We start from the raw sequence: 26,817 nt of genomic DNA on the forward strand, positions 1-26,817 counted from the left end.
AGGGGATGTGGGCTGGGGTGCAGGCTGTGTTGCCACCCTCATGGTGATCAGAATAATGCTTTTGAACACATAAAATCAAATATATAGGATTACCAAGGAAACCAATTCCATCGAAATGAAGATGCGGTTTTCTTCCTGTCCAAGTTCATACACCCCATGAATCTATCCATAGACCCCCATATTAAGAAACCCTGCTTTAACCCTAGCTTCTAGGCCCAAAGCGGAGATTAAAATAAATTCTCTCCTCTCCCTCCATCAGGACCTGCCTCCCTGGTCATGTGAGGTGGTGTAAGCGGGGGCTCTGGCTGGAGGATATCTGTTCCTGTTACCCTACCCGTGATGGGGCACAATGAGGACTCGGTCCTGGGTAATAGCTTTCTTACATCCCTGCAGACAAGCATTCTTCTGTAGTTGCCGAGTTCTATCCATCATACCCACTCCCACCTGTTACCTCTACCAGATTTTCACCTTCACCTCTGTGTCTTTGTGTACATTTAGGAAGAGGTCTCTTATCAGTCTCCCAATTGTCACTCTTTTGCTCTTACTGTTCTCCCCTGATGCCTTTATTCATTCTCACATTTCTGTTGTTTGGGGGTGTTTGAAAGGCAAACTCTTCATTTCAAGTTTTCTTTCTAAAAATGTTTCAAACTCTTCTTTATTAGTAAACATCCATTGGTTTTTTTTTTTATCCTGTATAGTTAAGCTCAGATTTGCAGAATGGGTCACCCCAGGCTTCATCCTGAGGTCCATTGCTCTTCAGAACATATTATTCTATCCCTCCTTTATTTTCTAGTGGGTATGGAATAGTCTTGCATTATTCGAATGTCTTTTCCTTTGTATTTGAAGGTCTTTCTGTAGCTTGCAGAACTTGTTTCTGAATTGAATTGTTAAATTTAATCATTGTGTGTCTTGGAGTGTGTGGCCTTTTTTTTTTTCTTCCAGGGTAATATGTTAATTTTTTTTTCAAACGGGATTTCATTTTCTATATTTAGAAGTTCTGGACAGTCCTCTTCTATTATTTCCTTCCATGTGGTATCAAGGGTTTTTCGTTGGTTTTTTTTTGTCCTGTGGTGTTTTTCTGAAGACCTATGATACTTGGGTTGTCTCTGTCTGTCTTGTCTTCAAGTTTAATACGTTTTGCTTGCGTAGTGAACATCTTTTAACATTGTGTTTTTTTGCTCCTCGTCTTCTAGGTTGTCCTTCAGTTCTGTGTATTTACATTCCCAATCTATTGTTCATTCTTTGGTTTCTTTGTTGTGGCATGCCATTATAGATTCAAGTTTTTCTATTTGGTTCATAATTTCTGCTGTATAAAACAGAAATTCTGCTCTCACAATTCTCGTTTCTCTTTCGAAACAGCATGTTGTAGTTCCATGTTCTCCTTAAATTCCACAGGATCTTCAGTCTCATCAAGTGTTGAATCATTTTCCTTTATTTTACAGCATTTATTTATAGATGTCTGAACTTGTTTACTAGATCTGGAAGACATGTTTCCTTCTGTGGTTACTATTTTTCCTGTTGATTTATCTGTTTATGTTCAAAATCCTGGAGTTTTCTTCTTCCTGAAATCTTTAGTACTTTGTCTTTTTTTTCTGACTTATTTTTCTTATCATTCACTTCCTGACTCTCTCCCCTCTCATTGTGGTTTCCTTGTGGGGCTGGCTTTCAAAGTGCCTTGGCATCCTCCCATGTTGGGCATTTTGCAGTTTGTCAGCTTAGGTCTCTTCCCCGTGTGATTTTTTGGGTGATCAGAACTAGCCCCAGCTGGATATTGCTCTTTCCCCTCGGCTTAGTGGAGTGCGTGCATGCGCACGCGCACGCGCACACACACACAACACACACATACACACACACACGTTCTGTCCTGGTGACCTGTCCCTCTTTCTCTTTTTCTCAATTCTCTGGACTGGGACTGACAGAGCCTGCTTTCCCCAGGAAATGATGCTTTCAGGTTGAAGACTCCAGTGGGATTATGCTTCTAAAGAATTGGGACCAAATTGAGCAAGCTTCTGCAGGCTGGAGCCAGGGTCTCTAGAGCACTGAAAAGAGGGAGAGGGGAACAGAGCCCAGGAGTGTGTTTTGATATGAGCCTGTGTCACGTCCTTGGGTCTGGTAGAGCAGCCTCACTGCCAACAGCGTATGGTTTCTGTTCTGGAGAGGTTTGGAAGAACCTGGGGATTGGAGAGAATGTGATCTCTGTACTCCTTGCCTTATTGGCTTGTGAAGATCAAACAAGTAGCTGAAGGTGCTTTATAAATAGCAACGTTGTAACACTTGTGTTGGATCTCCCTCTCCTGATGTGAAGGGGTCCTCTCGCGCTCTCTCTGGCTTATCTGTGTATACCCAAATGAAACTCGCCATATGTCACTCTCCTAAAAGATGGCCATAACTTTGCTCATTTCATTAATCTGGCTCATGGGCTTCTACCCAGGCTGTAGCCTAGGAATACCAGCTTATTGAACTCAGAGAGTAGACGTTAGTCCTGCTTTGACCCCTGATTTTCATAAAGTATCAAACAAACTTTACATAAATATTTTACATAAAAAGAATAAAGAACCTGTACCCAAGCGCATGACTTGTCCAGAAATTCCCTCTCTTTCCTGGTAGTCCTATACTTTATCACCTTCCTTTCCCTACTCTGGGATCCATATAGTCCTGTACTGGGGTAAAGAGCTAAAGAACTCTGGCTGTTTTGCTAGAGTTAAAAAACCAAAACAAAACATACTACCTTATCCCTCCTTTTAGGGCATTAGCTTTCCCCAGGGCCCTCCCTCTATTGTCCAAATGACTTAAAATACTGCAGGATTAATTAAGAGACTGGGGTTTAGATTCCACCTTCCCTACTAATATGCTGTGTGTTCTTAGGCAAATTATTTAACGTCTTGGTGCTTTATTTTCTTCATCTTGAAAATGGAAGGGAAAACTCCTGCCTGATTTACCTGGTCAAAAGCAACAATGGATATGAAAGTTTAAAAACAATGAAAAGAATGAAAGATTATTATTACAATATCTTACACATTAGGAGTTATCTGTGTAAAGTAGCACATTTTTCCAAGGGACAGGGAACTCCATCTTCTTCTTTTTTTTTGCTAGGCAATGGGGTTAAGTGACTTGCCCATGGTCACACAGCTAGTGAGTGTTAGGTGTCCAACGCTGCATTTGAACTCGGGTCCTCCTGACTCCAGGGCTGGTGCTTTATTCACTGTGCCGCCTTGGGACTCCATCTTCTTATGCAACATAATTGACTGGTGTAAATTTCTTCCTAGGAAAAGATTTTTTTTTTAAATGGAGGGCAGGGAATGGGGTTAAGGGAGTAGGTAGAGGGAGGAGTGTACATTGTGTAGTTAGAAAGAATGAAAAAGTATCTTAAAATTGTTATTTATACCTTTTAATTTTATATTGGTTAGATTTCCCCATGTATCCCTCTTCCCCAGAGACTCATCCCATATAGCAAAGACCATTTCTGAGGGGGGCAAAAAAAAGAAAAAGGAAGAAGAGAAAAAATCTTTAAAACTGATCAGAAACAATATCTGAAAATATATTCAAAGTTCTAACCCTTGGGTCTCCCACCTCTGCAAAGGTGTGGGAGGAGGTGTCTTTTTCTAACTCTTCCTCAGATCTGTGCTCTAGTAGGTGCTTGATATGTATTTGTTGACTGCTGACTATTCTTTATAGCTTGGCAAATTAGAATGAATGAAAAAGTGTTTATAAGCACTTACTATGCTACATTCCGGGAATACAAATAAAAATTTGCTTGCTCCTACTGGAAGAGAGCAGCTAAGTGGCACTGTGGATAGAGTGCCAGGCTTGGAGTTGGAAGACTGCTCTTCCTGAGTTCAAATCTGGCCTCAGAAACGTATTAGCTGTGTGACCCTGGACAAGTCGCTTAATTCTGCCTCAGTTTCCTCATCTGTAAAATGAGCTGGAGAAGGAAGTGGCAAACCGCTCCAGTATCTTTACCAAGAAAACCCCAAATGGGGTCATGAAGAGTTGGACATGACTGAAAATGACCCAAGAACAACAGACTGAAGAGAGAACAAATTCTCTGACTCTTGTCCCGTAAGAGTTGCTCTGTTTAGTTGGCAGCTTAGACCAAGTGTTTAGGTTAATCCAGCTTTGCTGGATTAGATGTAAGCCAAAGATGTAAATAAAAAATTTCCCACCCTAAAGGAACTCATAATCTCCTACCCAGAGACAACACGTCTAGATGAGTGGTGGCCAAGAAAGGGAGTTTTTGTCTGAGGAGGCATAGGGGTGGTAAGCTGATTCATGGGACATCCAATTGGCATGTCTCTTCCTTCCAGAAGCACGGCCAATGTTGGCTTAATATAGCCATGATAGGAAGTGGAAAGAGGCAGGTACTGTGTTACGTGATGGCAGGTATATGGGAAGATGGCCTGGCTGGCTGGGATGTGAAGCATGGAGATAGATAAAGAAAGGGACAGCTAGGTGGTGCAGTGGATAAAGCACCAGGCCTGGAGTTAGGAAGACTCGTCTTCCTGAGTTCAAATCTGGCCTCTGACACTTACCAGCAATGTGACCAGTTATATGCCTCAATTTCCTCATCTGTAAAAGGAGCTAGAGGAGGAAATAGCAAGCCATTCCAGTATCTCTACCAAGAAAACCCCAAATAGGGTCATGAAGAGTCTAATATGACTGAAAATAACTGAATAACAGCAGATAGAAAGTGAGATGAATTGACAGGAACTTAGACACCAATCAGTATAGCTCAACCTCCAGATGAGAATTCTAAAGCCAAGCAAATTAGCTGCCCCAGGGTCTAAGTTCATGTTTTCTGGGGGTCTGGAAGGTGCTGTTTCTGGTGGGGAGCACCAGGGTGATAGTTGCAATGTAGCTAGAAAGATGAGATGGGTAAATGACTAGATGGGGGTGTCAACCTAGTTATTCTTTTTTAATTATTAGTCTTATGTATTTTTATTTCAGGCAATTGGGTTTAAGTGACTTGCTCAGGGTCACACAGCTAGTAAGTATCTGAGGCCATATTTGAACTTGGGTTCTCCTGACTCCAGGGCTGGTGCTCTATCCACTATGCCACCTAGCTGCCCCTAATTATCAGTCTTTTAAAACAAGTCCAGCCTGTGGAAAAGAATCTGCTAGGCCTTCGTTAGGTAGTGAACCCAAGTAGCCAGGGTCAGAACTTGCTATGCTTGGCCCTCTCTTTGATATCACCAATCTTCTAGTTAGAAACTTGGGTTTGGGGCTGTGTGTGTGTGTATGTATGCTGGGGATAGTATGGAGCTATAATTTTACTGTTATAGGGAACTCCCTTATGAGGAAATGCCGTTTATCAATATTACTCTCTTAGAAAGATACTAAAAAGTAAATGACTTGCCCAGGGTCACACAGCCAATGTGTGTCAGAGGTGAGACTAGTTCTTTCTGACTCAGAGACCCATTCCCTAACTACCTGCCTTGCCAAGTATTTTAAAAATCAGTTTTATTGATGGCTTTTATTTTTATACTCAAATCATTTCTGAAAATGCCTTCTTCTCCCACCTTATATTAAAACCCCCATTGTAATAAAAACACTTAAGCAAAAACACCTAGCATATTGACTGTGATGATGTAATAACATATTCTGCCTTAATAGTCCCCTGTCTCCCTACTGACAGGAGGGAGGTATGACTGACAAGAAATCATGCAAAAATGATGGTAAAATCCCAACTGAAGCTTTTCATGGATCCCTTATTTCCTCAGTAGACCTTATAGTGGAAAGAGGGGAAACCTGGGATTCTGGCCCCCTTGGAAGATGGCCACCAAACAGACTGAGCCTGTTACCACTATTGGCCTTGAAGATCTGAGCCCTGAGTCCTTGGAGTCACAGAAAGGTAAGAGATTTTAAAATGCAGCAAGCCTTCTATTACCCTTCTAGAGGCGTGAGCAAATCCTCCAACTTGTCCCACAAAAGGTTGACCTCTTTGCTTGGCATTTTAGGTTAAGTGTTCGCTTAAAGCCAGCTTTGCCTTTCTTCCTTAGAGCCAAAGACGTTCACGGTAGAAGAGGCTGTGGAGACCATTGGATTTGGACGGTTTCATATAGCACTGTTCCTGATCATGGGCAGCACAGGGGTAAGTGTTCCTTTGTTGTTAAATTCTTCAGGCAGCAAGCTATTGTCCTGAACACAGGGAATAAGCATTTGACTTTAAATCATCCACAGCAAGAATGATCTCAAGGGTAAATAATTTTTTAAAAATTCTGTTGATTTTTTTTAAGAGATGTTTTCCTGTGTATAATTGAATGGAGGGATATCTCATGTTCTTGAAATTAAGACTACTTGAGAACCAAATAACCTACACCATAAAAAGTTCATCTCTCCCAGATTACCTACCCTAATCTTCCAGTCAGCTTCTTTCCTGCTTCCCATGACAATTCTGGAAAGAAACAACATCAGTCCTGAGTGGCTATAAAGCACTGATGTAATGCAAAGTTGGCTTCTTTATTTAACTTACCAATTAATAAATTTCTTGGCCCAGGGAAGTATTGTTTTATTTGAAAGTCTATTTCTTGCCATGCTAGAGTAAATAAGAGTAGTTGTTTGGCAAGGCAGGTGGTTAGAGAATGGGTATTTGATCCCAGAGGTGAGAGGGAACCACTGAAGTTTGAGTAAGGGGCTTCATTTTATAAATGAAGAAACTGATGCTTAGAGAGGGTTATCAATGCCACACATTTACTAAGTTTCAGAGGTACAATGGTACAATTGTGCCATGTTACTCTTACTCTCAACTCTTTGCAGTCTGACTTCTGACCTCATGCAACTGAAATTGTTCTCTCCAAAATTATCAATGATCTCCAATTGCTAAATCTAATGGCCCTTTCCCAGTCCTCATCCTTCTTGAGATCCCGTCAGCCTTTGACACTGATAAGCACCCTCTTCTGGAATCTCTTTTCTCCCCAGGTTTTTGTGACACTACTTCTTTCCTGGTTCTCTTCGTCTCTGTCAGACTACAATTTTTCAGTCTCCTTCATTCAGGTCATTTCCATTAACCATAAGTGTTGCCCAAAGCTCTGTCCTGGGCTTTCTTCTCTTCTCCCTCTACATTATTTTGCTTGTTGATCTCATTAGGAGATAATGATTATCATCTCTATGCTGATGATTCACAGATCTACTTATTCAGCACTAACCTCTCTCCAACTATATATTGTACATCTTTAACTGGATATCTTCTTGACATCATAAATTCAACATGTCCAAAACTCAACTCATTATTCTTCCCTCCTCCCTTCCTTTCCTCCTGCCCCCACGCTCAACACTTCCCCCCTTCCTAATTTTCCTCTTGGTGTCAAAGGCACCACCAATCTCCCAGTGACCCAGGCTTGTAACCTATGCTTCATCCTTGACTCCTTACTCTTTTTCATCTTCCATAGCCAGTCTGTTTTCAAAGCCTATCTATTTCACTTTCATAACATCTCTTGTATATTCCGCCTTCTCTCTGACACTGCCACCACCTTGGTGTAGTCTCATCATCTTATGCCTGGATTATTTCAATAGCTTGCTGGTTGGTCTCCCTACTCCAATCCATTCTCCACCCTGATCTTGTCACTTCTAACCCCATTCAGTAAACTCCAATGACTTCCTATCACCTCCAGGATCAAATATAAAAATCTTCTGTTTAGTATTCAAAGTCTTTTATAACCTGGTACCCTCCTACCTTTCCAAATTTCTTACACCTTATTCTTCCTCATGTACTTTATGATACAGTGACACTATCTTTGCTGTTTCTCAAATTAGACGCTCCATCTCCTGACTTTAGGCATTTTCACTAGCAGTCCTCATATATGGAATACTTTTCCTCCTCATCTCCCTTCCTAGCTTACCAGGTTTCCTTCAAGTCCCAGCTAAAACCCCATCTTCAGTAAGAAGACTTTCTTAATAGAAGCATAAAAAGGTAAACAGGAAAAAGAAAACATAATAAATTTAATAATTGTTAATATTCCTACATGGCAAGATAATATTTATAACTCTTAAAAACTTTATCATTATTAGAGCAATTAGAAGGAGTATACATAGAGGGTGTGAGTGTACTATAATGTGATACTATCCAAAAACACCAAACCAAAACAAAAAACATAAATAAGGGGTAAGAAAGAAGATTGCACAGGGAGAAGAGGGAAGGGAGAGATAGAATGGGGTAAATTATCTTGCATAAAAGAAGCACAAAAGCACTATTACTGAGGAGGGACGATTGGAGGGTGGGGTAGACAACAGTTGAATCTTACTCTAGCCAGAATCAGCTCAAAGAAGGAATAGTATATACATTCATTTGGATATAGACATCTATCCTACCCTATAGAGAAGTAAAAAGGGATGGAGATAAGAGAAGGAGGCTGAGATTGATATAAAGAGGGGCACATTGGGGGAGGTGGTGATCAGAAGTAAAGCACTTGTGAGGAGGGACAACGTGAAAGGTGAGAGAGAGAGAAGAATAAACAAAGGGAAAAATAGGATGGAAGGAAATACACAGTTGTAACTATAAATGTAAATGGGATGACTTTATTCATAGAATGGAAGTAGATAACAGAATGGATTAAAAACTACAATCCTACAATATACTGTTTACAAGAAACATTTCTGAAGCACAGAGACACACACAGAGTAAGGGTAATGGGCTAGAGCAGAATCCAGTGCTCCAGCTGAAGTTAAAAGGCAGGGATAGCAATCATGATCTCAGACAAGGCAAAAGCAAAAATAGATCTAATTAAAAGAAATAAGGAAGGAAACTGTATCTAGCTAAAAGGTACCATAGACAATGAAGTAACATCAATATTACACATACACACACACACACACACACACACACACACACACACACACACACACACACACACACACCCCAAATGGTATAGCAGCTAAATTTTTAAAGAAGCTAAGTGAGTTACAGCAGGAAATAGTAGAACTATGCTGGTGGGGAAACTTTACTTTTCCCTCTCAGAAATAGGTAATTCTAAAAAATAATAATAATAAAGAAGTTAGGAAGATGAATAAACTTTAGAAAAATAGATATGATAGACCTCTGGAGAAAATTGAATGGGAATAGAAAGGATTATACCTTTCTCTGTGGTACATGGCACCTACACAAAAATTGACCATGTGTTAGGGCATAAAAACCTCATAACCAAATGCAGAAAAGCAGAAATATTAAATGCATCCTTTTCAGATCCCAATGCAATTAAAATGTGTTCAATAAAGAACAGTGGAAAGAGATTAAAAATTAATTGGAAACTAAATAATCTAATCCTAAAGAATAAATGGATCAAAGAACAAATCATAGAAACAATCAATAATTTCATTATAGAGAATAACAACAATGAGATAAATACCAAAATTAATGGGATGCTACCAAAGCAATATTTAGGGGAATTTTTATATCTCTAAATAGCTCTATCAATAAAATAGAGAAGGAGCAAATCAATGAATTGATCATGCAACTAAAAAAAAATAGGAAAAGAATGAATTAAAAATACCCAATTAAACATTAAATTGGAAATCCTGAAAATTAAAGAAGAGAATAAAATTGAAAGTAAGAAAACCATTGAACTAACTAATCAATAAAAGTAGGAGCTGGTTTTATGGGAAAAAAACAAATTAACCCATTGGTTAACTTGATTTTTAAAAAAGGGAAGAAGAAAACCAAATTACCAGTATCAAACATGAAAGGGATGAATTCACCACCAAAGAATAGGAATTTAAAACAATTATTAGGGGCAATTTTGCCCAATTATATGCCAATAAGTGGCAATCTAAGTGAAATAGGTAAAGATTTACAAAAATATAAATTTCTCAGATTAACAAAAGAGGAAATAGAATATTTAAATAACCCTATCTTAGAAAAAGAAATTGAACAAGCCATCGATGAACTCTCTAACAAAGAAGTGAATTCTACCAAGCATTTAAAGAACAATTAATCCCAATGCTATATAAACCATTTTGAAAAATAGGTGAAGACAACATGACTATTATGGAAGTGTTTTGCATGACTACACATGTATAATCTGTATCGAGTTGCTTGCCTCCTCAATGAGGGTGGATAGGGAGGGAGGAAGGAAGAAAACTTGAAACACAAAGTTTTAAAAACAAATGTTAAAAAAAAGTATTTTCACATGCAACTGGGAAATAAGATATACAGGAAATGGGGTATAGAAATCTATCCTGCCCTACAGGAAAATTAAAAGGGGAAGGGGATAAGAGAAGGGGGAGAGAGATAGAAAGGAAGGCAGATTAGGGGAAGGGGTATTCAGAATGCATGCCATCTTGGGGTGGGGGGTGGGATGAGATGGGGAGAAAATTTGGAACTCAAAATCTTGTGGAAGTGAATGTTGAAAACTAAAAATTAATAAATTAATTTTAAAAAGACAAAAAAAGATAGGTGAAGAAAGAGTCCTGCAAATTCCCTTTATGACACAAATATGGTGCTGATACCTAAAACAGGAAGAGTGAAAACAGAGAAAGAAAACTATAGACCAATTTTTCTCATGAATATTGATGAAAAAATTTAAAATACTAACAAGGAGATTACAGCAGTATATCACAAGGGATTTATACCAGGAATGCTGGGCTGGTTCAATATTAAGAAAACTATCAGTATAATTGACCATATCAGTAACAAAATCAACAGAAATCATTTTTATCTCAATAGATGCAGAAAAAGTCTTTGATGAAATACAAAGCCTATTCCTATTAAAAACACTAGACAGCATAAGAACAAAGAGAACTTTCCTTAAAATAAGAAATATCTACCTAAACAATCAGCAAGCATAATCTGTAATGGGGATAAATTAGAAGCCTTCTTAGTGAGATTAGGGGTGCAGCAAGATGCCCATTATCATCACTATTTTTCAGTATTGTACTAGAAATGCTAGCTATAACAATAAGAGAAGAATAAGAAATTGAAGGAATTAGAATAGGCAATGAGGAAATAAATTATCATTCTTTGTAGATGATATGATAGTGTACTTAGAGAATCAACTAAAAAAGCTAGCGGAAAAATTAACAATTTTAGCAAAGCTGCAGGATATAAAATAAACCTATATAAATCATCAGCATTTCTATACATTACCAACAAAGTCCAGCAGCAAGAGATATAGAAATTCCATTTAAAATAACTGTAGACAATATGAAATACTTGAGACTCTACCTACCAAAACAAAACCAGGAATTATATGAACACAATTATAAAATACTTCTCACACAAATAAAGTCAGATCTAAACAACTAGAAAAATATTAATTGCTAATGAGTGGGCCAAGCCAATATGAAAAAAATGACAATACTGATTGTTGTGCTTCGTTCTCAAAGAGGACCAAAATGATATCACTCTGCCAGAGTCAAGTTTCAGTGTGCCCGACCATGGCTGATCAGATCAATACGAGCTTGGAATGTTCTACTGCAGGTTGGGCACAAATAGTCTGTGTGAACATTTGGGGTGGATTCTCTAAGTTTGCATAACTTGCATTTCTTTTGAGCTATTTCAATTCTGCTTCACCCATAGAGCACAGCACCTTCTCTGATGTGGGCATGCCATGCTAAGTGGTCCTGTGCCAGGGTTTCCTATGTCACACAATCAATTCCAAAGTTCTTAAGAGAGACATAGAGTCCTTGTACTGCTTCTTCTTACCACCATGTGAATGCTTGCCTTGTGTGAGTTCTCCATAAAATAGTCTTTCTAGCAAACTTACATTTTGCATTCGAACAATGTGGCCAGCCCGTTGGAGTTGCGCTCTGAAACAGAGTTTGAATGCTTGGCAGTTTAGTTTGAGAAAGGACTTCAGTAAAAAAAAATAAAAACAAATAAATAAATAACAGAGAAAGGACCTCAGTGTGTGATATCTTATCCTGCCAAGTGATCTTCAGAATCTTCCTAAAACAATTCAAAAGGCAGTGATTCAGTTTCCTGGCATGGTGTTGGTATACTGTCCAGGTTTCACAGGCATACAGCAATGAGGTCAGCACAATGGCTCTGTAAAGCTTCAGTTTGGTAGTCAGTTTAATACCTCTTCTCTCCCCCACTTTCCTTCGGAGCTTCCCTAATACTGAGCTAGCTCTGGCAATGCATGCGTTAACCTCATATATATGGTACTTATTCAGTACCATACCAATGAAACTACCAAAACATTATTTTATAGAGCTAGAAAAAAATAATAAAATTTATCTGGAAGAACAAAAGGTCAAGAATATCAAGGGAATCAATGGAAAAAAATGTGAAGAAAGGTAGCCTAGCTGTACCAGACCTCAAATTATATTATAAAATGGTAGTCATCAAAACAATCTGGTACTGGCTAAGAAATAGAGTGGTAGATCAATGTGGTACGCAATACATAATAATAAATGACCATAGCAATCTAATGTTTGATAAACCCAAAGACCCAAGCTTTTGGGACAAAAACTCATTATTTGACAAAAACTGCTGGGAAGACTGGAAAACAGTGTGGCAGAAACTAGGTATAAAAAAAAAAGAAAATTGAGGGGAAATTTTTACAGTAAGTATTTCTGATAAAGGCCTAATTTCTCAAATATATAGAGAAATAAATCAAATTTACAAGAATACAAGCCATTCCCCAAATGATAAATGGTCAAAGGATATGAACAGGCAGTTTTCAGACAAATCAAAGCCATCTATAGTTATATGAAAAAATGCTCTAAATACTATTGATTAAGAGGTATCACATCTATCAAATTAGATAATATGATAGAAAAGGAAAATGATAAATGTTGGAGGGGATGTGGGAAAACTGGGATATTAATGCACTATTGGTGGAATTTTGAGTGATCCAGCCATTCTAGAGAGCAATTTGGAACCATGCCCAAAGGGCTATAAAACCCTTTGATCCACCAATACCACTACTAGGTTTATATCCCAAAGAAATTTTTAAAAAAAAAGGGAAAAGAACTTATTTATTTCAGCTGTGTCCAACTCTTCATGACCCCATTTGGGGTTTTCTTGGCAGAAACACTGGAGTGGTTTGTCATTTCCTTCTCCAGCTCATTTTACAGATGAGGAAACTGAGGTAAACAAGGTTAAGTGACTTGCTCAAATAGCTAGTTAGTATCTGAGACCAGATTTGAACTTAGGAATATGAGTGAGTCTTCCTGACTCTAGGTCCAATGCTTTATCCACTGTGCCACCTAACTGCCCTAGGGACTCTGTATACTACACTAAGGAGAACTCCATGTACATCCTTCCCCCCCCCGCCCCCAATTCTGCCTCATTCATGTGATACTTTGTAATGATTTTCTAGACATCTCATACCTTTGCTTTCTTCAACTAAACTACAAATCCCCTAAAGCCAGGGAGAGTGCCTTTTTTTTTTTTTTTATCATCGCTCACAGCAATCATCAGTACACAGGGTATTTAATTAACAAATGAAGGAGGGAGGAAGACAGACTTGGAGAGAAGCCGTGGCATGCTGGGCACTCAGACTTGGTGTTCTTCTCCTTCTAAAGGTGGCTGAGGCCATGGAAATCATGTTGATCGCTGTTGTGTCTCCTGTCATCCGCTGTGAATGGCATCTAGAGAACTGGCAAGTGGCTTTGGTGACCACAGTGAGTAGCCACTCTCCATGCTATGAATGTATGGGAAGCAGGTGCTCAGGGCTTCTGCATACCATCTCCTTACCTTACCCCAGCTATGAGCTCCAACACTGAGAATTCTAGAACCTGGTCATTTATGAGCAATTCTTATAAACCAAATTTCTAACAATTTCTATCTAGTTTATTCAATAGGTTTGCTTATTTATTTTATACACTTAGTCTTAGAGTAGAGTGTTACACTGCTACTTCTTAATGGATCTCTAAACCTGTATAAACCCTTCGCTTCAACAGGCCTTCATGATCCGTTACAATTCCAATTTAACCACTTGTTTGTCATAAATGATGCCATAGGTTGGCTTTGGTCTGATGAAACCAGTACCCTGTGTACATAGGCACTTGATAAATTTTTTTTTTTTTGAATGAATAAAACCATGTAATGTGTTTCTGAATATTTCAAGGGAGATTTTGAATATGCAGCTTATCTCATCCTTATTTAAGTATGATTCTCCTCTGTACTTGGTGCCCTGTTTTCTTCCTGTTTTTTTCCCCTCCCAATCACTGTGTGTTCTAGATCTTCTGATCTTTGGCCTTGTGATAGTAAATCTATTTGCTACACTAGCAACCTTGTCAGCAGAAACTGCCCACAATAATTCAGGCCAAAGACCATTAGCAACTGGTCATGTTTCCACTCCTCATTCTTCCCAGTGTCCCTAATCCTAAAGTTCTGCAACTGTAAGAGTTTGTTTTCTATTCAATTTGTTGCATTGTTCTACGACATACTATCACTTTAAACTTTCTAACTGACCCAGATTTCTAGATATTTCCCATTTCTAAGTGCAGATAAAGGCCACCTAGCTAGAAAGGTCTGTGTAAGTGTGTATGCAGGCAGGTGTAATTGCTATCCAAGTACTATCAACATCATTCATGTTGCTTTCCTTGCAAGTTTTTTTTTTTTTTGGTGATGGCAGTCGGGGTTAAGTGACTTACCCAGGGTCACACAGCTAGTGTTATGTGTCTGAAGATGTGTTTAACAGCCTCAGGTCCTCTTGACTCCAAGGCCAGAGCTCTATTCACTGTGCCACCTAGCAAGTTCTTATCGCAGTGTTTGTATAAAGTCACAGTTAGGCCAGGGGTTCTTATGAGGGGGGGTATGGACTTCTTAATCTATAGATAGATTTCAGGGGCGCATGAATTTGAATGAAAAAAATCTTTATTTCAATATAACTGCTTTCTTCTATGTATTTTACTTTGTACATTTAAAGACATGGTTCTGAGACAGAGTCCCTAGGTTTCACCACCTTGCCTGGGGAATTCATGATAGAAAAAAAAAGATTAGGAGCCCTGGATTATACTGTTCATAAGAAAATATATCTTTTCATGTGTATTTGTTTTTTAAAGTTATTCTTAATGATCTGTGTTATTTAAAATTTACTTAAGTTCATATAATATATTTGCTATTTATATCAGAAATGCATGATACTCTGGGTGAGTGAGCACCCTGCTGCCACGTTTTGGCAGCATACCTTAAGTTGCAGTAAGCAGGGGTCACCAAAATCCACTAAACTCTTATGTTCCAAAATAGCAAACTAGGTCACAAAGAATCCACTCTGTGACATTCCCTTTTTCACCTCCATTAGTTCCTGCTTTCTTCTATTTAGAGAAGGTGTGTGGATGCTTAAGGTGATAAATGAGCATATTTTAGATTGTGGTTTAAATAATATTTTCTCTCACCTCCATAGATGGTGTTTTTTGGCTACATGGTATTCAGCATCCTATTTGGCCTCTTAGCTGACAGATATGGTCGCTGGAAGGTATGTTAAACCTGAGCATCTCATGTGGAGTTTCTTGTTTCCATTATATATATTTTTTAATTTATAGTTTTATTTTCAGTTCCAAATTCTTTTCTTCCCCACCTGATCCCTCATCTATTGAGAAGGCAAGAAAAATAAAACCCATTACAAATATGTGTAGTCATGCAAAACAAATTTCCACATTAGCTATGTCCATAAAAAAGCAAGCAAAAGAAAGAGAAGTAAATATACTTCAGTCTGCACTCTGAGTCTTTCAGCTCTTTATCCAGAGGTGTTTCATCATGAGTCTTGTGGAATTGTAGCTGGTCATTGCATTGATCAGTTCTTAGTTTTTTCAAAAGTTTTTTTTACCTTTACCATATTTCTGTTGCCATAGATTTTGTTCTGGTTCTGCTAACTTCACCTTGCATCAGGTCATATAAGTTTTCAAGGTTTTTCTGAAAGCATCTCCTTCATCATTTCATATAGCACGATAATCTTCCATCACATTCCTATGCCATAACTTTCTTAGTCATCATCTAATCGATGGGCATCCCCTAAGTTTCTAATTCTTTGCCACTGCAAAAAAGAACTGCTGTCAATATATTTGTACATATGTACACATTGTACACAAATATGTTTGTAAATATGAACATACTCACATAAACGTATTTGTATACATGCACATGCTATACACAAGCATATCTATACACAATTTTACATTGTACATAAATATATTTGTACATATATGGTACATAAGTGTATTTGTGCATGTTTACATATGGTACATAAATATATTTGTATATATGTACATAAGGGTCCTTTTCCTCTTTCTTAATCTCTTTGCGATATAGACCTAGTGGCTATATTGCTGAGTCAAAGGATATACATAGTTTAATAGCTTTTGGGGCATAGTTTTTTTTTTTTGTGAAGCAATTGTGGTTAAGTGACTTGCTAGTCACACAGCTAGTATCAAGTGTCTGAGGCTGGATTTGAACTTGGGTCTCCTGACTCCCTGGCCAGTGCTCTATCCACTGTGCCACCTGGCTGCCTCAGGGCATAGTTCTTAATTGCTTTCCAGAGTGGTTGAATTGATTCACAGCCCCACCAGCAAAGCATTAGTGTGACTATTTCCCCATATCCTCCACAGCATTCTTGATTTTTTTTGTCATCTTAGCCAATCTGTTGGTATGAGGTCATACCTCAGAGTTTTAATTTGCTCTTTAAAAAATACTTTTTAATTTTTTCTCTCCAATCACATGTAAAAACAATTTTTAAACTTTTTTTTAAAAAGTTTTGCATTCTAAATTCTGTTCCTCCTTCTCTTTCCTCCCTCTCCCTGAAACAGTAAGCAGTCTAGTATAGATTATATGTGTAATTATGTAAAACATTTCCATATTAGTAATTTTGTGCAAGAAGATTTCAACAAAACAGAAAAAAGAAAGTGAAAAATAGCGTGTTTCAGTCTATTCAGATAACATCATTTCTTTGGAGAAAGAGAGCAAGTTCCATCATGAGTCCTTTGGGATTGTCATGGATCATTGTATTGCTGAGAATAGGCTTCCTATCCATCTGTGTATCACAGCAACTGTGAATCTGGATAACGTGTGTTCTTTGTCCACTTGGTTTTTCCTCTGTGGATTATTAAGGGGCCCTATGGTATCTCTAGTAAGAAAGTTTGATGTCAATACAAAAAAATGTCATCTGAAAGTAGGAGCATGTGGATAACCTTGATATTTTACAGCAGAAATCCTCTTGTATTTCAATTTTGTCCAGGACATCTTGAACTCTCTGACACTGTCTTATGTCAACCTCAATCTTGATAATCAGAGGACCATTAAACAATGTTATCTCTGTCATTGTGTCTAATAACAAATCCTGTAAGGTCTTAATATGTACATAAGAAACTTGTTGGAGTTAGCTTTAGCAATGAGAAGAAAAAAATTGAAGATATTAGAATAGGCAAAGAAGAAACAAAGCTATCACTCTTTGCAGATGATATGATGATATGCTTAAAGAATCCTAGAGAATCAAGTAAAAAACTACTTGAAATAATAAACAACTTTAGCAAAGTTGCAGGCTATAAAATACACCCACATGAGCCATCACCATTTCTATATGTTACCAACAAAGCCCAACAGCAAGATATAGAAAGAGAAATTCCATTTAAAGTTACAGTAGACATTATAAAATATTTAGGAGTCTACCCATGGAAACAAACCCAGGAACTCTATGAACACAATTACAAAACACTTTTCACACAAATAAAGTCAGATCTAAATAATTGGAAAAAACATCAGTTGCTCATGGGTAGGCCAAGCTAATATAATAAAAATGACAATTTTACCCAAGCTAATTTACTTATTCAGTGCCATACCAATCAAACTACTAAAATATTATTTTATAGAGCTAGAAAAAATAACGAGATTCATTTGGAATAACAAAAGGTCCAGAATATCGAAGGAACTAATGAAAAGAAATGCAAGAGAATGTGGCCTAGCCATTCCAGATCTTAAATTGTATTATGAAGCAGCAATCATCAAAACTACTTGGTGCTGGCCAAGAAATAGAGTGGTGAATCAATGGAATAGGTTAGGTATGCAAGACACAGTAGTCAATGACTATAGTGATCTGCTATTTGATGTAAAGGCTGTTACTATAAGCAAACTGGGAGAGCAAGGAATAGTTTACCTACCAGATTTATGGAGAATAGAAGAATTCATGACCAAGCTAGAGACAGAGAACATTATGAAACGCAAAATGGATAATTTTGGTTACATTAAATTGAAAAGTTTTTGCACAAAGTAATTGCAACCAAGATTAGAAAGAAAGTAGAAAATTGGGAAAGAATTTTTACAACCAGTGTCTCTGGTAAGGGCCTTATTTCTAAAATATACAGAGAATTAAGTCAAATTTATAAGAATACAAGTCATTCCCCACTTGATTAAATGGTCAAAAGATGTGAGTAGGCAGTTTTCAGGTGAAGAAATTAAAGCCATCTATAGTCATATGAAAAAAAAATGCCCTAAATCACTATTGATTAGAGAAATGTAAATCAAAACAACCCTGAGGTACCACACCACACCTATCAGATTGGCCAACATGACAAAACTGGAAAATGATAAATGTTGGAGAAGATGTGGGGAAAATAGGAACACTACTGCATTCTTGGTGCTTTGTAGAATTAAAAGCTTTTTTTTTTAATGAACAGATAATAAACAGAGGAGATCTTATATTCTTTGTGCCTCTCAATCAGCCATGTACGTGTGGCTGAGAAATCTGATCTGCCGTACAAAATTGTCTGTGAGATTCTATCATTTCCTTTAGGATATTTTCATCAAGGATACCCTTGATAGAGGTGAATACCATTCACACAAAGATTTTTATAGAGATGTGAATTGGGCTATGGGTTGAGAGAGCTGTTAATGATTTCTTTTAGCTTAAAATCTGTGAACCAAGGGAAGCTGAATATGGTCACACAAGAGGTGGAAAGATTAAGCATCGACATCTTAGATATCAGTGGAATTAAATGAATGGGCATAGGTGAATTTAATTCAGGTGATCACTACATATACAACTGTAGGCAAGTAACCCTTAGAAGAAATGGAGTAGCCCTAAGTTGATAAAAGGGCAAGAAAAACAGTACTGGGCTATAATCTCAAAAAATGACGGAATGATATCTGTTCGAATCCAAGGCACACCATTCAATATCATAGTAATACAAGTATATATTCCAATCATTGTTGCAAAAGAGGCCAAAGTTGATCAATTGAAGACCTACAAGGTCTTTTAGAAATAACACCCCCCCCCAAAAAAAAGATGTCACATTTATCATGGGGGATTGGAATGCTGAAGTAGGAAATCAAAAAATAACTGGAATAACAGGCAAGTTTGCGCTTGGAATACAAAATAAAGCAGGGCAGAGACTAAGAGTTTTGTCAAGATAACTTGTTGGTCATAGCAAACATTCTCTTTTCTTTTTTAAAATTAATTAATTAATTAATTTTTAGTTTTCAACATTCACTTCCATAAGCTTTTCAATTTTCAATTTTCCCCTTTCCTCCTTCCCCTCCCCCTCCCCCTTCCCCAAGATGGCATGCAATCTGATATAGGTTCTACATACACATTCATATTAAACATATTTTCACCTTAGTCATGTTGTGAAGAATGAGAACCAATAGGAGGAACCACTAGAAAAAAAAAACAAAAACAACAACAAAGAGAGCAAATAGTCTGCTTCCATCTGCATTCAGACTCCATGGTTCTTTCTTTGGCTGTCGACAGCATTTTCCATCATGAGTCTTTTGGAGTTGTCTTAGATCCTTACGTTGCTGTTACTGTGTACAATGTTCTCCAGATCTGCTCACTTCACTCAGCATCAGTTTGTATAAGTCTTACCATGTGCCAGGTACTCTGCAAAGTGCTTTACAACTATTATTTTTTAAAATAATTAATGTATTTTTAGTTTTCAACATTCACTTCCATAAGATTTCGCATTTTAAATTTTTCTCCCCCCTCTTCCCCCTCCCAAGATGGCGTGCAATCTGATATAGGCTCTACTTATATATTCATATTAAGCATATTTTCCCATTAGTCATGATGTAAAGAACAAATTTTTTGATGAAGGTGAAAGAAGAAAGTATAGATTTGGCTTGAAACTTAATATAAAAAACCTAAAATCATGGTAACTGGTCCCATCACTTCCTGGCCAATAGAGAGAGAAGAAATGGAAGCAATGTCAGATTTTATATTCTTGGTCTCAAAGATCACTGAAGATGGCAACTGTAGCCATTAAAAGAGCATTAAAAGATGCTCCTTGAAAAGAAAGCTATAGCAAATCCAGAAAGCATGTTAAAAAGCAGAAACATCACCTTGCCAACAAACGTCTGTATAGTCAAAGCTATGGTTTTTCCAGCAGCAACAAATGAGAGTGAGAGTTAGACTATAAGGAAAACTGAGTGCTGCAGGATTGATGCTTTCAAATTGTGATGCTGGAGAAGACTTTTGAGAGTCCCTTGGATAGCAAGGAAATACTTAAAGGACTTAATTCAGACTATTCTTTGGAAGGTCAAATACTGAAGCTGAAACAAATACTTTGGCCACATAATGAAAAGACAGGTCTCATTGGAAAAGACCCTGTTGTTAGAAAAGATTGAAAGCAAAAGGAAAAGGGGATGGTTGGAGGATAAGATGGATAAATAGTATCATGGAAGCAGGGAATGTGAGGTTGGATAGATTTTGGGAGTCAGTGGAAGATGGAAGGGCCTGGTGTGCTATGGTTCATGAGGTCTCACAAAGAGTCAGACTTGACTGAACGACAAATGATTTCATTGTCTGCTGACAGCTACATAATTCACGATCATTTCCATTCTTTTGTAATTTTCCACACATAAAATATCTTGAAAATCGATCAATGAATGCCTTTAAAACTGTGTTGCCTCCAGTATGGATTTAAGCTGTGCATCGGTCAGGTCCAGTAATTCTTCTTGACTTTGTCTTTTGAAGAGCCATTTCTACTTCCTGACATAGCACATCGGGCACTAGGTCTAAATGTGTCTAAATGTGGTTTGGGGGTTTCATTTCTATTGATGAAAATAGATTACTAAAAGAACACTGGCAGATCTGTTGTGTTCTCTGTCTATTTGTTGATCTTCCAGTTGCATTCTTAAATAATAATAAGATAACTATATAGCATTTTAATGTTTGAAATGTGCTTTCTGTATATTATTAATCCTCACAACTATGTGAGGTAAGTGCTAATATTATCCCTATTTTACAGATTAGGAAACTGAGGCTCAGCGAGTCTAATTGATTTATACAGGGTCATGTAGCTAGCAAATGAATGAGGCAGTGTTTGAATTTAGGTTGAATTTGCTGACTCCAAGTCTATGATTCTATTCATTATGTCTCTTAGTTGTATTCTAGGATAATCTGTATTAGTTGGATCTTACGTTAAGCTTCTTACAAATTTATTTTTCCCTCTGCTTCTCTTTGCTGTTTTATGAGTCAGTATAGTTATAATTTTCTATTGTCCTTTTACCATCATGTTTTGCATATGAGCTTGTACTCTAACATAGCATTGCTTTTGCTTGGTAGCAGTCTTTGGTGAGGAGATTAATGACGATGAGTCAGTATCTTAACATTTGTCTGTTTTCCACTTTCAGAGTCAGTAACTTGTTTGAATAAATCAGATTAGAGCTGTTATCATCTTCTCTTATTTTTATCCTCCCCCCCATTAGTATAAATTAGTATCTTTTCTCTAACTCATCTAGGATCTGACTATACACAGGTAAACCAATTCAAAAATGGTTCCCATGTTGGTAACCAGTCATTTCTTCTTTATTACGATTTGATCTATATCATTTGCCACGGCATTCAAGGCTTATGACAACACCTTCAAACTCTTCTTAGAGAAAATATTCGTGATACGCTTGTAAGGCTCCTGAATAATTTGTAAACCTTTAACTTCTTTTGTTATTTAATCCTGAGGCATATTTTCCAATTTATTTTTCACCATCCTCTTGTCTGCCCATCTTTACAATGAAGTCCAAGATCTAAGTTGGGAAGACTTTGTGAAGTTCCCTGTACTATTTCTCTACCACCTTATTTTCTTAAACAGGTATTAGCACATAAGCTTCAATTATCTTCATGGTAATATTTTGGCTTATGTTCATCATAAGCATTGTAAAGCAAGTTGGCCAAATATGCTTATGAGAAGATCGAATGCAATAGCTCCTTTATTTGTCTTTCTGTGGAAGACCTCAGACACAGCCTTCCATTCATGCTCAGCTTCTTAATGTCTCCTAGTCTCACTTTTAGTGAGATTAAAATGGATGTTGTTTACTTCTTCCAGCCAGTTATCAACTTGTTGGTCATTGGATAAAGATTTCACATTTTGATGACCAGCAGTCATATCACTCTTTGTAAGTGGTCTAAAAATAAAGTGATTTTTGCATCCTCTACCTTCCTTCCACCACTGTCACAGAAAGTGGAAAGGGTCCAAACTGGACTGAGGGCCATTTTGTACTTTTTATCTATTTTGAGGATCGCCATGACCATAGAAGTTATAACCTGGAAGCCACACTATTGGTGATATCTTTCCCCACTTAACTTGATTGCTCTTTGACATTTGACACATGCTGTCATCAGGACCATACTCAAAGTTTTTGCTCTACTGGCCAAAGCCTTCAAAAATTCAGAGTGTTATATAGCTAGTAATCCTTTATGAAAATCCTGAGTTCTTTCCAACTATACTTGTAGAGTATAAGCTCTGACAGTTTCTAAGAGTCAAAACCCAAACTTGGTGATGGATTGTGTGCCTGGTATCCAAGCACCAGAAAGTCAAGCTAAGTTCTTGGAACATAGAAGGTTACCAGCAGGTGGAGACTTCTTCCCACCCACAGCAATTCATGAAGATCATTAATGGAAACGTGGAAAGTTTAAGACCTTCATCTAGGGAGGGAGTATCTAATACATAAAGTTTAGCTACAGTGTGGTGAGATCATGGCTATACTAAATTAAGAGGTGTTATAATTGTTATTTGATCCTCTAAGATATCAAAAGCTGCAGAGATATAATGAAGAGAAAGATGACCTGGGTTTTAGTTTTTGATCTACCATTAATTTGTTTTGTGATGATAGACCCCAGTCACTTGTCTCTGGTGAATCATTTTACCTTTTATACTCTAATTCCTCATGTATAAAAAGATGGACTTAAACTAGAGGTCTCCAGGGTCCCTTTCAAATGAAATTTCTATACCAAATGCCTGCCTCTCTGAAAGCATCCAGATGTTAAACATTTTATGCACACTGTCAGAAAATGAATTTGTACATCTGAACTGAATTCACTAATAATTTCTTTTTTTTGTTTGTTTCTTTATGTTTTGCCTTCAGATTTTGCTGATCTCTTTCCTCTGGGGAGCATATTTTTCCCTCTTGACCTCCTTTTCCCCATCATACATCTGGTTTGTCTTTTTGCGGACTATGGTGGGCTGTGGTGTGTCGGGACACGCACAAGGGTAAATATTTCATTTCTACCACATCAGGGAAAATGTCCATTTGTAAACATGCTAGTGTTAATGATGATCAGCAATGATGAAATTGATTCATTCTGCCTCAATTATACTTTGTTTCTCAGATTTCAAATTTCCTTTTTTGAAAGAAAAAACTAAAAGAAATGGCCCATAAGCATGTGCTTAGGGGGTAGCAAAGGAGAATAATCCCTTCTACAAGAAATGTAGCTTGGGCTATATTTAAGTCTGAACATCACAGGCTCTGACCTTCTTAAAAGCTGGCCCACCATCATCAGGGGAGGCATGGTGTATGATTGACCCACACATGCAGGGATTGGGGCTTTCCTGCTACCCAGTGGTACATTCTTGCTAATCTCAAGTTTAACCTTGCTTCCTCTTCTCCAGATGGTCCTTGCTTGAACTTGTGATTTCTCTGCCTCTATCAAAGCAACTGCCCATTCCAGTGTGGCCTCTCCTAAATTCCTACCTGAATATTTGCTGATCTATTCAAACTCCACAAATGTTACATTTCATATCAGAGAGTCAATTTCGGCAAATATTTTCGAGAGGCAATGTAGGATAAGTAACACAGTGTATAAAGTGCTGACCCCAGAGTCAGGAAAGCTTGGGTTCAAATCTGGCATCATACACTTATTAGCTACGGGACTCTGGGCAAGTAACTTTTTGCCTGCCTCAGTTTCCTCTTCTATAAAATGGAGATAACAATAGTATGTACCTCCCAAGGTTGTTATAAGGATAAAATGAAATAATATTTGTAAAGTGCTTTGCAATCCTTCAAGCCAGGGGTGTGCTGGATCCAGCTCTTACCGGCTCTTCAGAGCCAAATGTTAACTTTTCAGTGTGAGCATTTACACTTTGGAAACTGGTGAACGGTACAAAGCAGGGCCTGCTTTATTGTTTTGTTGAGTCTCTGAACTGAAGCAGGTGATGGAGACATTGTTAATCATGCAATTAAATCTAAGTGTGTTGTGTTTTCAGAGAGCTGGTTGTTAAATATTTGCCAACACACCTCTACTTGAAGCTCTATTATGCTATTATTATTCATTATTAAGGCTATGATGATGATGCCCTGGATAGGGGGTTAGAAGACCTGAGTACTTACTGTTCCCATCTTTCCCTTTTTACTAGCTGTGTGACCTTGAGCAAGTCACTAGAATCCTGATTCTCCATTTCCTTATTCACTAAATAGGTATACCTACCCTATGTCTATCTCACATGGTTGTTATGTAAATGTAAGGTGATGGGTTTATTGCTAATAATATCATCATTGTTTACCAATAACATTAAAGTTGAGTGTTTAAATTGAATAAATAACATTGAGAACAAAAGTTACAAAGAAATAGATTGCTTGACTTAACAAATTTTACTTCCCTACTCTAGGCAATAGTCAGTATTAGGACATGTAACAGTTATTGATATATTAGTAATTGATATATTGATACATCAACAATTTTGATATATACCTCTTGATTTCTCTGGGATTTGGTAGCCCCTTTTGTGAAGAAAAATGTAAAAAAAATCAGAATTTGCTGAATACAAAATCCTTTTTTATTTTCTTTTTAGACTCATCATAAAAACAGAATTTTTGCCCACAAAATACAGAGGTTACATGCTGCCCTTATCTCAGGTAAAGTTAAGTAGAAATTCTATAGAAATTGAAGGCAGGGAAGACTTACTTGAGTGGAGACTGTTGAATTTTTGTCTTTGTATACCTTGTGCCTAGGTCAGTGCCTTGCTAGGCATACAGTAGGTGCTTAATAATTTTTAAAAAATTAATATCACATAAACGGCATTTTATCATTTCAGAGCCTCTCTAGCCCAACCCATACCTCAATAGATCCTTTGATGTAAAGTGAAAAGATATAAATTGCATGCATGAAGTAAAAAGCAACTAGTCCTGATTTGCATTGCATTCTTTTTTGTCTGTCATAGAAATGTTTTATTTGGTTAATGAATAACAATGGACATATTTAAATCCAAATTAAAATCCAAAGTTGATTTTCTATCTTAAACTTGCCAAAGAAAAATATGGCTAGAGATGAAATGAACAATAATTACTATTCAAAATAAATTATATAATGCAAATCAGAGAAGTTATTTTCTGGCTGACTGACCAATGATTTAAAAAAAAAACTTGATTCATACTATTTCTGTGAAAATGTATCCATTAAACTAAAATTTAACTTATTTTCCTATTTCTTTTTAAAAAGTTTTTTTGCTGATGCTTCTTTTATATTAATGTCATTTCCCAACATTCCATCCCTACAAATACATCTCACTTCCCTTTGTAATGTAGAAATACAGTTAAGCAAAACAGATACTGACTGTATCTCTCAATGTATGCCTCATTCTGTACCCACAGCTTACCTCCTCTCTCCTGAAATGAGAGATTCCTTTTACCTTTAGTCCTCTGGAGTCAGGATTGGCCATTGCAGTGTTGTGCGTTCTGATAATTTTTTAATGTTGTTTTCCTTTTTGTTATTGTAGCCATTGCTCATAATTTTTTTTTTTGTTTCTGTTTACTCAGGTCAATCAAGTCTTCTTAGATTTCTCTGAATTCTTCTTCTTCACCTTTTTTTTAAGTAATTGGAGTTAAGTGACTTGCCCAGGGTCACACAGCTAGTAAGTGTCAAATATTTGGTCTAAGGCTGGATTTGAACTCAGGTCCTCCTGACTTCAGGGCCAGTGGTCTATCCACTGCGCCACCTAGCTGCCCCTTCCTTTTCTCCATTTTATGAGGCACGTTCCAATCCATTCACATGCCACATTTTCTTTGGCCATCCCCCAATCAATGTACACCCACTTTGTTTCCAGGGGTTTTTGTTTTTGTTTTTTGTTACTAAAAAAAGTACCACTCTAATTATTCATATATATAAGAGACCTTACTCTCTCTGTGTTTGGAGTATATGTCCAGTAGTGGTGTGGCTGGGTCAAAAGACACACAGTTCTGTCACTTTTTTTTTAAAGGATAGTTCTAATTTTTTAAATCAATAAACATTTATCAGCTGCTTACTATGTGCCTAGCACTGTGATAAATTATATCTGTGATATAACTTACTATGTGCCCGGCACTGTGATAAGCTATAATATAAGATATAAAGAAAGGCAAAAAACACGGTCTTTGCCTTCAAGAAAATAACATTCTAATGGAGGAGGCAAGATGTAAATAACTATGTATATAGAATATATGGGAAGGTAATCTTAGAATCTGAGGCAGCTAGGTGGCAGAGTGGAGAGAGAGCCGGGTTTGGAGTCAGGAAGATCTGAGTTTAAATACAGCCTCAAACACTTATTAACTGTGTGATCCTGCATAAGTCATTTAATCTGTCTGCCTTAGTTTCTTCCTGTGTAGAATGGGGATCAGATCACAGAGTGGTTGCAGTCTGTATCAGTGGAAAGAATAGCTAAAGAGAATGAAACCACAGATTGTTGGAAAATTCTTTGGATGAG

At 37.3% G+C, this 26,817-nt stretch overlaps 1 protein-coding gene across 1 annotated transcript in view; it reads left to right on the forward strand.

The window, feature by feature from the left end:
• The first annotated feature begins 5,769 nt into the window (after window positions 1–5,769).
• The window catches only part of SVOPL (SVOP like), a 59,623-nt gene continuing 38,575 nt past the window's right edge, over window positions 5,770–26,817 (forward strand). The window contains exons 1-6 of the mRNA XM_078149890.1: window positions 5,770–5,848; window positions 5,997–6,088; window positions 13,459–13,557; window positions 15,285–15,356; window positions 23,228–23,352; window positions 24,931–24,994. Coding sequence (XP_078006016.1) covers window positions 5,770–5,848; window positions 5,997–6,088; window positions 13,459–13,557; window positions 15,285–15,356; window positions 23,228–23,352; window positions 24,931–24,994 — 531 coding nt within the window. The remainder of the gene's footprint in view (window positions 5,849–5,996; window positions 6,089–13,458; window positions 13,558–15,284; window positions 15,357–23,227; window positions 23,353–24,930; window positions 24,995–26,817) is intronic.

This window comes from Phascolarctos cinereus, unplaced genomic scaffold (assembly GCF_003287225.1).
Source record: "Phascolarctos cinereus isolate Bilbo 61053 unplaced genomic scaffold, phaCin_HiC Scaffold_1;HRSCAF=81, whole genome shotgun sequence".
Lineage (NCBI taxonomy): Eukaryota > Metazoa > Chordata > Mammalia > Diprotodontia > Phascolarctidae > Phascolarctos > Phascolarctos cinereus.